Source organism: Rhea americana, unplaced genomic scaffold (assembly GCF_003343005.1).
Source record: "Rhea americana isolate MKP2758 unplaced genomic scaffold, rheAme1 scaffold_110, whole genome shotgun sequence".
Lineage (NCBI taxonomy): Eukaryota > Metazoa > Chordata > Aves > Rheiformes > Rheidae > Rhea > Rhea americana.
The window spans coordinates 1220894-1236769 of NW_028185151.1; the positions used below are offsets into that span (position 1 = coordinate 1220894).

A 15876-nucleotide genomic window follows, 5' to 3' on the forward strand; every position below is an offset into this window, starting at 1 on the left:
AAACTCATCCCAGTTAGTATCTGTTGACAGACGGATGCCATGAGAGGGTTTTAGGGTCTCCTTGTGCTGAATAAAAATACTGTGGCAATGTGATATGCAATGATTTTGAACAGACCTCTAACAGTAAAGATTTGCTCAAACTACGATAAAAGAGTAACTTTGCCCAGCAATTTTTATGCTGGATCAGATATCCTCTGTTTTCCTGCAGCCAGGATAAAGCCTTAAGCCAGCATAAACATCATATGTCATACTTAAATCAGCTTGCTCTTGACCTAGATGAAACTTGTTCTTCCAGGTGATGAGGTAGAGAACAGGATGGGCATTGATGCAGAGAACCCCAGCCAGAAAGAGGGACTCATGGCCAAATCCTCACTAGATATTCTTATCATAAAGTGCATCTTTGAAACCTGTATGTAACAGCTGGCCTGCTGTATGATTTATATTTTGGATTGAGCAAGGCAGTAAATATGTTTATTTTTCGTCATTATAGATCAAGATAGAAGAGTTTGAGGTATTAAAGAAGGGGACTAAGAAACACTGCAAGGCAGAATGTGGCAACTCACCAAGCCTCTGTTCACTGTGAGGCCGAGAAAAAGGCTCTGAAGGCACTCTGACTTCTCCTATTTTTCCTATAAGAAAATGCTATAAGTTAAAGTTTATTTTTCCTCTATTGATCTCCACGATATTTGTAGATGATCCTTGTGTGTGATATTTTTTATACATTTTAGATTCTTGCATCATTATTCAAAGGCAAACCAATTAATGAATCTGAGTCTCAGGATGGATATTGCTATATAGATGAGGCCTTGTCCATATATAAATGACTTTTTTCAGAAAGCCTGAAGGGAAGAATCTTTAATTTTGCTGTCTGCAAAGTGGACTAGCAGCTGGTCCTGCCTTAGAGAAGTATCGATCCACGTAGTTTTTCAGAGCTCCCTAGTCAGGGGATGCTGCCAATGCACTAATGCACTAATCAGGCAGTCACAGAAATAACTCTGCCATCATAGATGTGCTGATTTCACATCACCAGAGCAGGTCACCATTATCTTGTGACAGTCTGAATCAGACTAATTGAAAGGGTGATTGATAAGGGCACATGGACTTGAGTTATKATTTAAATTTGTCTGAAGGATAACTTGATACTATGTCAAAGTTTTTGTAGAGATTGCAAAASTTAGCATTAAACAGCTCAACCAAACTCTATGAAACACCTGCAAAAGGTAAGGGGTCTAACCAAAACTAATTCTTTTTCTGCATTTTTTGGTCATTTTTTATATTGCAGTAGTAAAAAGCAGTCTCAGTCATATTCCAGGACCTGATTTTGCAAAACACTACTTAAACATAGGTCCATCCACTAGATGAATGAACAATRAATTTCTAATTTTCAAGCATGTGAATGACTCAAGCTTTATAAAACTTTGATTGAGTATTACAGGACTTAGTGGATACAATTACCTATTTTTCAGTATTAATATATTTAGTCAATTTGCCCCTTTACTTACAGTTAAAATGTATGAATACAGTTAGATTATGTCAATTTTACTTGGCACCATTTACTTATTGCTTGCTTTCAAATGACACCAGATAATATCTTAGTAGTCTCTTTGCTTTTCACACGCTGTTTCTAGAATCACCTGCTCCATCTTCTTTAATACTATTAATTACAGCATACTGTTAATAAGAATATTTATTAATATTATTGATATTTTACAGTGAAATGACAGAAAGTGTTTTCATTCCTTAGTCATTACRACACATAAATGTATATGTGTATTTTTCTGTTATTTTATATCAGAAAATAATTATGCCTGTACAAGAAATACTCTGCATAGCATAAAAGTCTTATGGCATTTTACTAATTTCTGAGCTAGGAATCATAGTGCTCTTTCCTAGTTCTGTGTCAGATCTGCAAAAAGAAAATCAAAATAGATTCAATATTTTAAAAATAGATTCAATATTAGAGGCCATTTTTGTTTGGCCAYGAATGTGTCCCTTTTCTCTCATGTTGCTGTGCTTTCTTTGCGTTCGCCTTTACAAGAGCCTGCAGCAATTCTATTACTAGTGCACACAGTGTGCTTGCTCTTTCAGGATATCTAGAGAGAAAGAAGGATTTGTACGAGCTAATTTCTTTGGAAGTGGATTTAATATTAAGACAGTACTTGCTTGGTCATACACCAAGCAGAAACCCCCTACACACAGTGCTGTTTAATACATGAAGTCAGATGTATAAATATGGAAATGTTCTTCTGCTCTTATTATCTTTCCAATCGTGCTTCTTCTTGCTGCCTCTCTCTCCCCACACTCTTCCTGAAGCTGCAAGTGCTGGCTGTGCTCTTTCTTCCTTTTGGTTAGACCAGAGGAAGATCGCCCGTGGACACTTGGACACCTGCTCTGCTTTTCTTGGGGATTTCTTGCCTTTTAACAACTTTTGACAAAATACTCCATTTGCTTACCTGAAGTYTTCACGGTTAACTGCCGATGTGCTTAGTCACAGAACAGATGTTACTCTTACTTCAATAGTGCAGGTAGTTGATGTGGGTAGAAGGGAAAAAATAAGAGAAAGTGAGAAATGAATCATAAATCCCTTGATTTCTGATCTAAAGTCAAGAGACAACAYGCTGCAAGTAGATACAGTGTCCAGAAAATGTGTTATTAAACATCCTATAGTGAATACARTGAAGAAAAAGACACAGCAATTCCACTTGTATGCACCTAACTCTTACTTCTAATCATATTTATCACTCGTACTTATTGCAGCTGCTTTTCATCTACCATTTATGCTGAAGAATAAAAGTCATAAACATACATACAGGAAACAAAAGATACAGGGCTGAGTTTAGCAATCTTCTGCTGTTAAGATTCTTCCGGGCCCARTATCTCAAATGGCAGATTCCGATTCCGGTTCCCGTTGTGGGGGCAATTTGTGTGGCCCTTGCCTGGCCTCAGAAGGGTGCCTTTTCCTGSATTCCTGCATGAGTTCCCCTGTTTTCCCAGATCCCATACCTTCCTCCTCTCCTCCTGACAGCTCAGGAAGCACCAGCAGCAATCTAAGACGGCCCAAGAGAGATGGAGCAGCCTGTTGCAAGATTACTCAATTAAAAAGGAGCAGGCCCGGATAAAATTACTCAGCTGTTTTCCATGAAAATGTGTGGGTTTTGGGGAAATCGTCCAGCAGAAGTCAGCAAAATGTAATTGAGCAATCCTGCTCGAGGCAATCACCGCTGTAGCAAAGATATGTTTTCAAATAAGATGCAATAAACAGCTATGAAAACTGATACTGTTGTAGAAGAGAAAAAAAGAGCTATCTGTAACAGTAAGAGTTTATCATACTTGAATTTTAGCATTATCAGGATTAGAGTATAGGATTTTATAATGCTCTACTTGAGCCTGAGAGCAACTCTGGTCTCTGCCAGTTCAGTATCGTTGTAAGACTGTAACTAGTGAATAGAAGCTACTGGCTCTTTGATACAAACAGGAGCAATTCTGCCTTATATTTTAATTCTCGGCTGTTTATTGTGATTTTAAGATCACACTTGCATCAGGAATGTTTCAGTATACTGATGAACTTTCGTACTTCTTCCCTGTAAATACTTTCAGCTTCCTGTGATGGGAAATAATGCTTGCCCATCATTTTCCATTTTATCAGTATTAATTCAACATTGAACATCTGTCTTATAGTTTTCTTCTGTACACCTCTAAGTGCTTTGTCAGAGAGATAAAGCTAAATCACAGTTGATCAGGAGATCAACATCCTCCTTTGTGTATATGGGGAAATTATTAGATTTTTCCAAGAATGATGCTAGTAGAAAGACTCTGTATTACGTGAAGTTGTAAAGATGGGACTGTTTCATAATATCCTATTTTACAGAATCACAACATTGTTTTTGGTTGCATTATGCAGACAACACCCAAAGTGCAATCCAGTCTACTGCTTTGTTATAGTTAAGAAGCTCTCACAAATGGCCTAAAAAATGCAGCTGAAAGGCTATAAAAATAAACATAATCAAATCAGATTTGTACTTCACGGTTAAGATTCCCAATGGCTCACAAAACATCCTGCAATGAGAGAGGCCATCACTGCAGTAAGTAGTTGAAGAGCAGTTTCTTACGTACACTGAAAGAGAGAGATTCTGGACTCAAAAGGAGTTTTCAGTTATGTCTTTTGTGGGCTTTAATGATAGTGGAACTTTCCACACTACACTTTTCCATGYTTCAAGCTGTTAAAAGTGTGATAAACCTACATAACCAAAAGAAATCTGGGATTGTGCTTCTGCTWATTTAGGTAGTTTTAAAAATTATTATGGATTAATGCAAAGTGCATGCAAATGAAAAGTGTGTATGAATCCAATTTTTTTTCAAAAGACAAAACTCAATCTTTTCTGAGAGAAGGGACTTAACTTCCCTGAATTRATCTGTTTTTCATAGCTCTTCCAGGGATTAAATCTCAAGGATGGGAGGGGAAGAGAGAACAGCAACCATTATTATCACTTTAGGAGACTGCAATACACTCAAAGTCACATGATAAGCTCAGCACCATAGAGAAGATCAGGATSCATTTCTCTGATCTATGCATGAGGGGCCCTTTTCAGCAACTACAGTACTTCCTATCAGAAGAAAAGCTTTTTATAAAATTAGAAATATCTGCTTTCTTAAAAAAAGTGAATTTTATTTTGCTTATATGTTTTGTGTCATGCAGATATTTCTTACATACAAAGACAGTAAAGACAGTCTTTAACAAAGTTCTTTTTRAGATCACATTTTGGAAATTTGTAGTACAATTCATTATTGTTATATACAGAATTTTGCATGGTATTTTTATGAGGCATTTCAAATGAACAGGACATTGGGTTTTTCTAACACACAATGGACATAATTACTGATGGGAAAAGATGTACCAACTTTACATCACTTAATTTAGTAAAGATTCTAAACTAACTCTGTCAGTATTCAAATCATTGAGAATGTTCCTTTGCCGCCTTAGAGAAGACATTGGGTGAAATGGCCAGTACATTTGGGGCAGGCTGCTTTAGTGACAGTGTGAGGTTTGCTGTTGACTTCAGCAGAGCTGAGATTTCATTCCAGAGGATTAGTTGGTAAATTTTAAAGAGAACGTGAAAATTCCATAATAAGAAGTTTTGCTCCTTCTTATACACTCTTCTCTCACAATTATGAGACAATTTGGAGCAGAGAATAAGATGAGCTCTGAGAGAGTGGATCATGTATTTTTTGTGAGCATGACCTTATAGCGAGTATGTTTATGTGCCTTCTGTGGACAGAATGGAACCTATGGGACATGCTCTCACAGACACATATTTCATTGAAAACTAATTAGTTAGACCAAACAGAAGCACACGGATTTATTGCCGACCTTGCTGAGACAGATAGCATGTTAACAAAGCACCTTAGATTCAGAGAAAGAGAGAGAGAGAGAGAGAGAGGTGTTAGTTCATTCAGGGCCATTTTCTACTTAAAGGCATTATCTTAAGCTTTAGGTACCCTTTAATCGGAGTCTCTAGTGCCTCAGATCAATAAAGGATTATTTCGGATCTGTCCTGTAACGTTCGGATTCTCCATAAGCAGCAGCATCAAGTGGCCAGTGTTTGCACATTACTATAGCAATGTGACACTGAGCCTCTGGGCTGATTTGTGTTCTCACTTGCACTGATGTTACCCCATTGAGCCTGATTGCTACTTCCTCTTAATAGATTTATATCAGAGTAAAGGTATTGTGTTGAATAACATTACTCCAATGGGACTCAAAATAGTATCAAGCTAGTAGAGCCTTGTCTCTCACGTGAATCTACAAAATGCAAAGTGTACACGAGAGAGTTAAGGTTGAGAAGCATAGCTGCCATAGGGGACTTACCCCACAAGAATTTGATCTCTAGTATTTGTGTTTTTCCTATTGTCTGTGGCTATCAAAGAAGCTACAAAGGTAACATGCTTATTCCTGTGGTTTCCCAGACTCCTCCTTAGAAATGCTCCTTCCTCTTTCCTACTTTCTCTCCCTGCCCCCACCAGGCAATGTTTGCATGGAAAGAGTGCCAAGTGCTATGTGCAAGAGAGGCTGGAGCTGCTTGATGAGGTGACATGTGGTTGATGTCACCATAGAAACTGTGACTCCAGCCTCATTCACACAAAAAACTGCTCTCAGGCAGCCCAGAAAGCGAACAGAAGCTATTGTGGGTATAATAAGCCAGCCTATCAAAACTGTCTGTAGTTCAAGACCTTATAAAGCAATATCAGTGTACAAAAGGAGGGATATTTAGGATGAATCATTCTCTCAATTGCTGTTCTCACATGCAGCCCCTTAATCAGAAGCCATGCAATGAACCTGCTAATATTTACCTCTTGAAACACCTGCAGATCCCTTTTTCTATACAGGCAGTGCTTAAATGTACGTGGTGCAAAAAGATACCTGATTTTAATACTTCAATATGTGCCAGAACATCTCTAATTCCTCAAAAAGCAATAGGGCATTATGTAAGAAGCTGACAACATAATAGACATGTGAAAAGGTCCAACAAATTGGTAACCAAAGGATCTGATTCACCACTGATTTATTAATTTTTAACTTGTATGAGTACAGTGATTTTTCCATGGCCTTTACAAATATAAATGAACAAATAAAATGTCAAGCTCTGCTGTGGGATTCTAGAAACAGTGAGTATAGTTTCTTATATAGCCATCATATTCAAAAGCACTGAGAGGTAGAAATTAAAACTTGGTCCTAAATGCCTGTAAGAATTTAGCATAAGTCATTTTGAAAACATGATGAGCAGAGAGAAGCTTGCTGACATTTTCAAAAGTTCATAGTCCAGGAGTTACCTCTGTAAATGGCATTAAGCTCACAAATAACTTGAGATATGTACAAAAATCACTGACTGTGACATGCAAGTTATCTTAAATAAATTATTACCAGGGGAAATAAAGACAAAATTAAAAGAAGGATTATCACTAAGAAGATAATAATGAGGAGATAGCTATTCAGGAGGCACTAAAGATGGGAAGGCAACATGATGGAAAGGCTTGTCTAAGACTAGCTCTTGGTAAAACTAAGATGAATTTTTGCATCTGGAAGCTTATGTGTATGGTTATGTGACACCACTTGCTAGTTAGAATTACAAGGTACATAGTTCTAGCCTAGACAACTACGCACATCCATTCATTAGCAAACCAAGCATCCCAAATTAACAAAAAAGAAATAAAAAATAAATTAACATTAAATGAAGAATAAATTAAAATCCCCAAGTCTCTCAGCTAACAAAATGTAGACCATTTCCTCACCTATTTCTTCTCTTCAGCCCTGCCTTTTGAAGGCAAGGGCCTAAATGCACTAGTAATCACAGGGAAGTGGGCACTTGCATGCCTTTAAAGTTGTGGAGCTTCCTTTTACTCTTACTTGACTGATGCAATGACCAGTTGCCGGGCTGTGATGGAACAAGGAAGAAAAATCACCGACTGCAGAGACCTCTAGAAAAGACTATGCCTTGTTAGTCACCAGGTGTATGGGACTGGGATTACCCTGTTTCTTCCAATCTCCCTTTAGACCTAGAGGAAGGGCTTCATAAATGCCCCTAGATGCAGGAACTGCTGCTGTCATGTACTTTTAGCTGTGGAGCACAACGGGCTAAGACACTCTGTGACCTGCTTGAGCAAGTCTAAAGGTGAGATCTTTAGACATTCAGGGTCAGTAGCAAAACCCTCACACTTGCAAGCGGGCCACCCTCAGCACCATGCACAGCTTGTGACCTTGTGACTGGCCATGTGCACACAGGCAGACCGTGGGGTGCAACCTGCTCAYGACTAACTTTGTTTTAAGAGCATAAAAGTAGTGCTAGAGAAGAGGTCTGGGGTCTATACACCTCTATATTTGCATATTGAGTTTGAAATCCTGCCCTGGAACTGGCTGTTTGAATATACTGGTAATATATTAGGGCCCAGATAAGAACACTGTTTCCTTTAGCAATCAGTCAACATATTATTTAAATGCAGCAGAACAAAGAACGAGATTGCTTAATCTAGAGAAATACCATATTTTGGCTTTCATTCCTGCAGTTTTCACTATAAAATTATCTGTACAGTTACTGGCACATTAACCTCATTATGAAATCAATGAGYTTTAGATACAAATGTGATACTTAACCTGTGCAGATGTATGTATTATAATAGGATTTCCTGCAAGTTTGGTATAATCCTAGCTTCTGAATATGGAAAATGATGCATGTGGAGTTACAGGAAATGCAACGATAGAGAAAGATTGATTTTTCAATGTAAATAAAATCTTAAGTCCCATATTCATGAATGTTATTTCTAAAACAAATCATTCTGATAACATGTGGAAAACAAAAACCAAGAGAGGCAGAGAGAGAGGTAGAGGTCGTTTTCTCATTAGAAATGGTTGAGAGGCACTGGCCTGTTTCAAGGCATGCTCAATTCTGTCATCATTTCTGAACAATAGGTACCATTGATTTCTATAGGAATAAAAAGCAAGAAAATAAAACTTCCTGCAGCCTTATGAAGGGCTGAATGAAATGTTTGACTGCAAATGCAGAACCAAGATTTTATTTCATAAGAATTGGGTTCTAATAAACAGCAGACCTAATTTCACTTATTTTTATTCTCCGTTGACAGTGCCAAGGACTCCATTAATTTTAATTATAATTTCAATTTTTATTCTTCCTCACTCTATGTGAGGCTGAGAATCTGTGCAGCTAATAAATGCAGGAATGAAGCTTTACCTAAGATGTGTGTGACACAATGCATGACATGCAGACTTCCTGAACTGGGATATAAGAAGCRGACCGTTAAATGAATGAAGGCTGAAGCCAGCGGATGAGATCCAGCTGCTTCCTTTAAGTAGCACTGAAAAGCAGGACAACTTACTTCCCTTATTTTGATGATTTCTCAACTAGAGTACAGATGGTGTAGCTGTCCCAGCAGTGAGGCATCCTGGGCTCTTTTTCCTTGGGTGCTGTGGGGTATGAGGACATGGATGAACAGAAGGTGCCGCTGCAATAAGCCACACTACAGTTGTTTCTGGTTGAGGGGCAGCGGTTCAAGAGGAGGAGGAGGAGGAGAAGAAAGAGAGACATGACAGCCAGGATTGCTATTATTTTATATAATGATCTGGCCAAATGTGTATATCAAAGTATGGGTGCTTCAATAAAGCAGTCACTGCTGCTAGCACTTGCTTCTATTTGAGTTGTATGCATTTAAAGTGTTTGTTCCTTAGCTTTGCTTTTGCATCAAAGTGTAATTCCTCTTTCATATAAAGCCTTCTTCTTTTTGAAATGTCATGATTTGGTGCAGTGCAATTCTGCTGTGCAGTAAGTCTGGAAGGCTTTTCTATTTCCACATAAATAAGAAAGCAGAGCAATGATAAAGTACTCATTGTTCATCTTTAAATTACTGCTCTGTACAATAGACCTTTTAGACAGAGGAGGAGAAAAGCAATGTGGCCAAAGTACAGCAACCAAATGCCATCCAGCAAGCCTCATGGAAAAGCATCCTCTCCATTGGAAACAAGGAGGAGGCTTTGCAAATCTGTTTTTAAAGTATTCTTTGCTGAATATTAGGAGGTCATGCCTAGGTCCTACTTCTAGGGTGTTACATAAAGCAATTCTCATCTTTACCTTAGAAAGAGTACCTATATGGTTTACACTGAAACTCTTTTGGGGGAGAAATTCTCCCTCTTCTTTCTCTTCTCCTCTTCTGCTAGTTCAGTGCCCTTCCATTTTTTGCACAAATGCAACAAAATACATTTGCAGGCTGGGTGAAGAAATCTCTCTCTATGTGAGCAAGTGATAATGGGGACCAGAATGTAAAATATTTAAAATTCTATTTTTGGTCAAAATACCTTTAGTTATTGAAAGCAAAAAACCCCAGTAAGTACTGAAAAAGGTATATGTATGCTATATCAGGGTATCACAGGTTGCTAAGAATCTACATGACATAAAATTCAAGCCAGAAGAATAAAAAAGAACGGAAGAAAAGGCAGAGAAAAGAGAGAAGCAAAATTAAAGTGTGATATATGACAATACAGGAATTATCATACTGAGCCAGACCAATGATCTTTTTAGCTTACTAATGGGTATCAGATTGTGGTCAACAGTGGATGCTACAAGAGAACACAAAGATACATAATGATTATTTATTCCAGGCAATTTCCCAGAACAAAAAATTGGCAGCCCAGAGATTTCCTGAGTCAAAGGTTTTGTCTTTGTTGCTCTCAATGKATTTTTCTTCTGTGACTTTGTTTAATTACTTTTTAAACTCACTCCAATTTTATATTCACAGCATCCGGTGACAGGGAGTTTTGCAGTTTAACCACATTACTTGTTTCTTTCATTCACATTTGAATCTTTGCACTACTTACATAGGAACAGTCAGTGAATAATAGTGAACATTTTACCCTCCTTTTGCTACTAAAGGGTGCAGGGATCTGCATCACATTTCTCCTCCATCATCCTTTTTCCAGCCTGAAAGCTCCTACCGTAGCTAGTCTTTCCTCATATGGAGCCATTGCAGAACCTTATTGGCCGTCTCTGTACCTCCATCATGCCCTACTTGAGATAGGGGATCAGAACTGCACTCAATAATCAAAATTGAGCCATACCATGGAATTATACTGGGGGAATAATGATGTTTCCTGCTTTGTTCACTACCCCTGCATAAATAATTTATAATATTTGACTTCTTTTTGAGCCAATGTATTTATGGAACTGTTCAGCACCATGCCACGGTTTCACTCCTGAATGGTAATAGTCAGCTGAGAGCCCCCTGTTTTCAGTGTAAAGATCAGATGTTCCATTCTGTGCATCAATTCCTTCCTCAGCTTTCTTTCTGGAGAACCTGCAGCAAAATCTGATCCTAAATGGAACTTTTACTGTATTAACATTTCTGTATATGGTAGAAAAAATCCTAACAGAAATACAGATTTTAACAGCAAAAAGGATAGTTTGTATAGATTATACCTATTCCTCTCAAATAGTAAATGATACAAGTAGAAGATGTTTATACCCATGTCAATTTTTATAACTGTCTCATCGCAGGAGTTTCAATCAAAATAGAAATATTGTATATAGTAATAATATCAACAATACCAAATGGTGCTAAGATATGGGCAAAAAATTCTAGTGTAAGATTGGCCTGTAATATCAGACTTAAGACTTGATGATATGTCTGAAGACCTTGTTTCCATTTGGGCATTAGTCTAAGAGAAGAGGGATCTGTATCTTTCCAACAGCACAATCAAGCTCTTTACAGTTATCACTTCTCTTTTTTATTTTAGAATAGAAAGGCCATCCTGATAAGAGCAAGGGAGCAGAAAAGATGATAACTGCTATTCAGTGCTTTAAGCTAGGGATTGCTGTGCTTTTCCTTCTGGAGGCTATTGCATAGACCAAACATTATGTTACTGTCATAGTCTCACTTCCATTATTCTGTAAATTCACTAAGACAAGGAGTCCAGATCTTCTCTAGCAACAGCTATCCACCATTTTCTTAGGAGTACTACACCATACTGGATTTATTTCTCAGCTCTGTCTCAATAAACATTTTGTGTTTTCACTTCTCATATTTCAACCACTTACTCTGTTTAGTTGATATGATTGCAGACTGCATTTATGGTAGCTTTCAAAAGCTTAATTTAAATCATTAAGTGTTATGAATTCAAAAAGTAGCCTTTCATCATCCCAGTGTTTTTCTTCTTCAGTGTAATTATTCCATCTCCTCCTTTCTGACTATCCCCAACTCATCACATCTATATATAAACATTTTGTACAGTCCCTAGCCTCAAAGCTGAAGGACATGCAGATAGGGGGAGCATCTTTCCRTGTCTCCACTCTTGCCACCAGTTATCCTACTCCAGGGGATGCACACAGACCTTTCCCTGAGGATCATACGTACATACACTCACATGTGCACATGCATACAGATATATATATGCATATATATACGTGTGTGTGTGTACATATACAAGTATATAAGTATACATATACATAATATGTATCTGCAATGTATATGTGTGTTAATACACACAAATAAATGCATGTGTATGTGCATGTATAGATGCATATGTGTACATACATACATATCCATGGTATGTTTATTGGTATACCAACAAACATTATTTTACTGTCACCACCAAGTGGGTGTTCTCCTGTGCCTCTGCATCCCCCTSGGTAGGTGTTGACCTACTCCCCAGGTGCGAACTTCACACCTCCCTGGCCCTGGCCCTTCAGGCTCCAAATCCAYAGGTTATTATCCCAGCCTGGAACACCCTCCCTCGAGCTGGAGCAAAGTGTTCTGCCCCCTGGCCGCCCCTCACTCTGCCCCGATGGGAGAAAGCACTTCCCACCCCAGGACTTGAAATGGACCTTGCCTCCTGCCTAAGCACTGCTTCCCCTTATTTTTTTACACACACACGCACACACACACGCACACACACACACACACGAGTGGGTCCATGACACTTCCACGCATAGCCATCAGATGCGAATACTCCCTCTATTTACCAATTTAACCTTTTCGGAGGGCATAGCCTTTTTCTTTCTTTTTTTTTCCTGATTGTTTTTGTCTGTAATTGGAAGAGACTTTAAGTACAAAGTATTAAGACCCATCTACAGTGGTAAGAGCAAAGATAAATTCACYTCATGATCAGGAAATGAAATAAACAGATGAAATCCCTTCAGGTTATAAAGATGACTTTACCTCTTTTTTATTTTATTTTATTTTTTTTTCCGCCCAAGATATTAGTACACGGTAAATAGCACGTTATTCCTTCTATTCATACAAACAAATAACAACAGGGGATTATCTTCAATAGAACAGAATGATTTGCCTTTGTTTCTACCTTTCCGAGTCGTAGCAGGCTTTTGTCAATGAGCTGCAATAAGGATTCGCTACACTTCGAGCGCAGATAAAGGAACCGAACAAAGGAAAATCCTGTTATCCTCCTGCTGCTGATGCAGAAGGCGCCTGGCATCCCTGCCTGTTCAGAGCAGGCTCCCCTAACGGGGACGCTAAATAATTGATCAGAATCGATTGCTGGGATGAATTGGGAAGGAAAAAAAGGCGCATCCCTTGCCAGCAGCCTGCTCCTTCCCCCGTTTGCGCTGTAATCCARTTCCACCATGTGCAGACAGACAAGGGGACGCAACTCAGCTTTCAGGCCTGGGCGGGGTTCTCGCCGTTTAATCTTTTCTTTTCTCTTCCCTTCGCTGCTTTCCTCCCTCCCCCACTTTCCGTCTCCCAGGCCCAGTGAGGTCAGCTCATGAATATTGCTTCATTTTCCTGAGAGGCTCTGGCAGCGCTGGGTACCTCGTGTGCGGGTGCTTGTCCCTCTGTGCATGCATTTCGCCAGCCCAGCAACAGACAAAAGTGGTGGTGAGTAATGCGGCTGCTTTTTATTCAAGCCCCCCCCCCCTTTTTTTTTTCCTTCTTTTTCCTTAAAGAAAGGGAACGCTACCCGGGATCCGCGTCCAGCAGAACTGCCAAGTAGGAAGAGGCACCTGYGAAAACCCTCCGGCGCCTCTAAAATCCGGACAAAAGGCAGAAGTGCTGGGAAGCCCGAGAGCCCGGGGGCGAAGGGAGCGCCGCGAGCGGGGCCGGGGAGGCCGGCCCAGCCCGGCCGCTGCCCCGCCGGGACACCCGCGCCGGCGGGCGGAGCCTCTGGGCTTCTCCCTTTTCTTGCTGCCTTCTATTTATGTATTTTTTTTTTTCCGCCTTGGCAGCTGTTCCCAACAGGAAAACCTGCAGAGGCGCAACGTCCTGTCGCCTCTTTGAAACGCCACGTGGTTTTGCCTCCGGAGAGGAGATTGTGTTGCGGAGTTTTGTGAGGACGGAGATTTCGGACTCGGGCTCAAACGTGATTTTGGTTGTGCCATAAAAAAAAAAAAAAAAAAAAAAAAAAAACAGCCAGCTGAACTGTAGGCGGTAGCTGGTCCTGGAGCCGGGGGCATGCATGGTTCAGGTCATGTTCCTGGCAGATCTCTGCTGAGCCTGATGACTTTGCTGCAGTGAAACTTCACGAAGAGATCCAGGTAGAGTGTAGGGTTCCCTTTTTCTTTATTTTAATTTTGAATGATAGATAAAAATCATAATACTGAGTAAGGTACAGGATCCATGCTGAGTCCTGACTTTTTGCAGTTTTTATAGGTCTGGATTTCAAGATTGATATTTTATACCCATGCAGCTCTGAACAACAGCAGTTTGGGGATTCTATTTGTGGTTATCAGTAGAGATGTAAACCAAATCCTTTATAAAGTGTTGTGATGACCCGTATAGGTTCTGAAAAATTTTCTCTCCCACACTCCCCTTTCGTYGCGTGGGAAGTTTCTGCAAAATTACATTCGTTTGAGCATTAATTTTCAGAGCATTGGTTAAGATCAGTGTGGTAGATGACAGTGCGTTTGACTGGAAACCCTGTGCCCCTGCCAGTGAGCACAGGKTAAGTGTAATGTCATTGTCTAACATGTTCCAGGGGGAAACCATTTGTTAGGGTATGAGATACTGTTTGTAATGACCTTGCCCTGTTGAGTTTCTTTCTTTATTCCCTTTTGACCCACAGCTACAGTTAATTTCAAATCATTAGCCATGCTAGGAATGCGGTAATTTCTACTTTTGCCCACATTGTCCCTTTAAGGACATTTAAATAAAGGCTTTATGAAAACAGTTTATGGATGATAGCTATTATTTTCAGACTATATTAAGAAGCATCTTTCTAGCATGATATGGCATTTAACAGCCCTTCTTTTAATATTCTGTTGTGACCATGAAAATTCTAGCTTTGCCAATACGGGCAAAAATTGTCATCCAAACACCCTGAGATGTACACCACATAACATCTGGTACTCAGGGTGTATAATTTACCTCCTCTGTTTTGAAAATCCACTGATGTGGTTACGCCTAACTCCTATGTCTGTATAACCTGTAACAAGCTCAAGTCAGTYTTAAGAGCTGGCAATGCCTCTAGAAAACCAATTATTGCAAATTTGAGCTTGGAAGTTGATTCAGAGAGTGCCTGTCATCTACTCATTTCCTTTATGGCCCTTGATTCCTGAGCTGAGGCAGTCTAACCTGGTCCTGGAAGAGACCCTGCCAAGGCTGAAGGGGAGCCTGTTTCCACATGTGCAAGCCTTGGGCTCCTCAGCCTTTCCCCACACTGCTTTGAAAGACGCCTTGACGAGGCCTTCAAGGAGCCAGATGTGGGTAGCACTTGTAGGTGCAGTAGCAACCCAAACTGGTACTCAGCTCAGGAGCAAAGATGGGCAAAAAGGAAGGTGGTGTGAGGATGGACATATAGGTACGATGTGGCAGGCTGTACAGGGAAGTGTTTTGGCATGAGTAGAGAAAAATGTCCCTAGACGAAACAGAAGAAGTGGRAACAGATCTCAGCCACAGCCATGCAGTGTGGAGATCCATCAGAAAGCAGCTCTAGTTTGATGCCGGACAGTGTGAGACCGAAATCTGGTGTGCGATACCCTTGGCTTTGGAGCTGTCGCCAGGTTGTCGCTGGTGGCTGCTTTGGTGGGGTGGTGCGGGGGGCTTGGGAGCGCAGTGCCCTGGCCGTGGGGAGCCGTGGTGGGGCATCGCGGAGACCCGGGCCCGCTGGCGGCGGCTGGTGCTGCCGAAGAGCTCTGCTCTGGGCTGTCGCCGTGTCTCCCTCCCCGTCCCCACCCCGACCGTCTTCTCCGCTTCTTCTCCTCCCCCAGCTCCCCGGGCAGCGGCGGCGGCGGCGGCGGAGGAGGAGGAGGAGGAGGAGGACGCCGCCGGTGATGGACGTCTCCCGGAGATAGCCGCCGCCATGAGCCAGCCGCCTGCAGGGGGCGCCGCCGCCGCCGCCGAGCCTCGCCTGCATCCCGAGGGCAGCAG

General features: G+C 40.6%; 1 protein-coding gene across 1 annotated transcript in view; it reads left to right on the forward strand.

Moving 5' to 3' along the window:
* The first annotated feature begins 15407 nt into the window (after positions 1 to 15407).
* Positions 15408 to 15876, forward strand: part of MTCL3 (MTCL family member 3) — a 32071-nt gene continuing 31602 nt past the window's right edge. Inside the window, 1 exon segment of the mRNA XM_085314407.1 lies at positions 15408 to 15539. Within this exon segment, the coding sequence (XP_085170533.1) occupies positions 15408 to 15539 (132 nt within the window).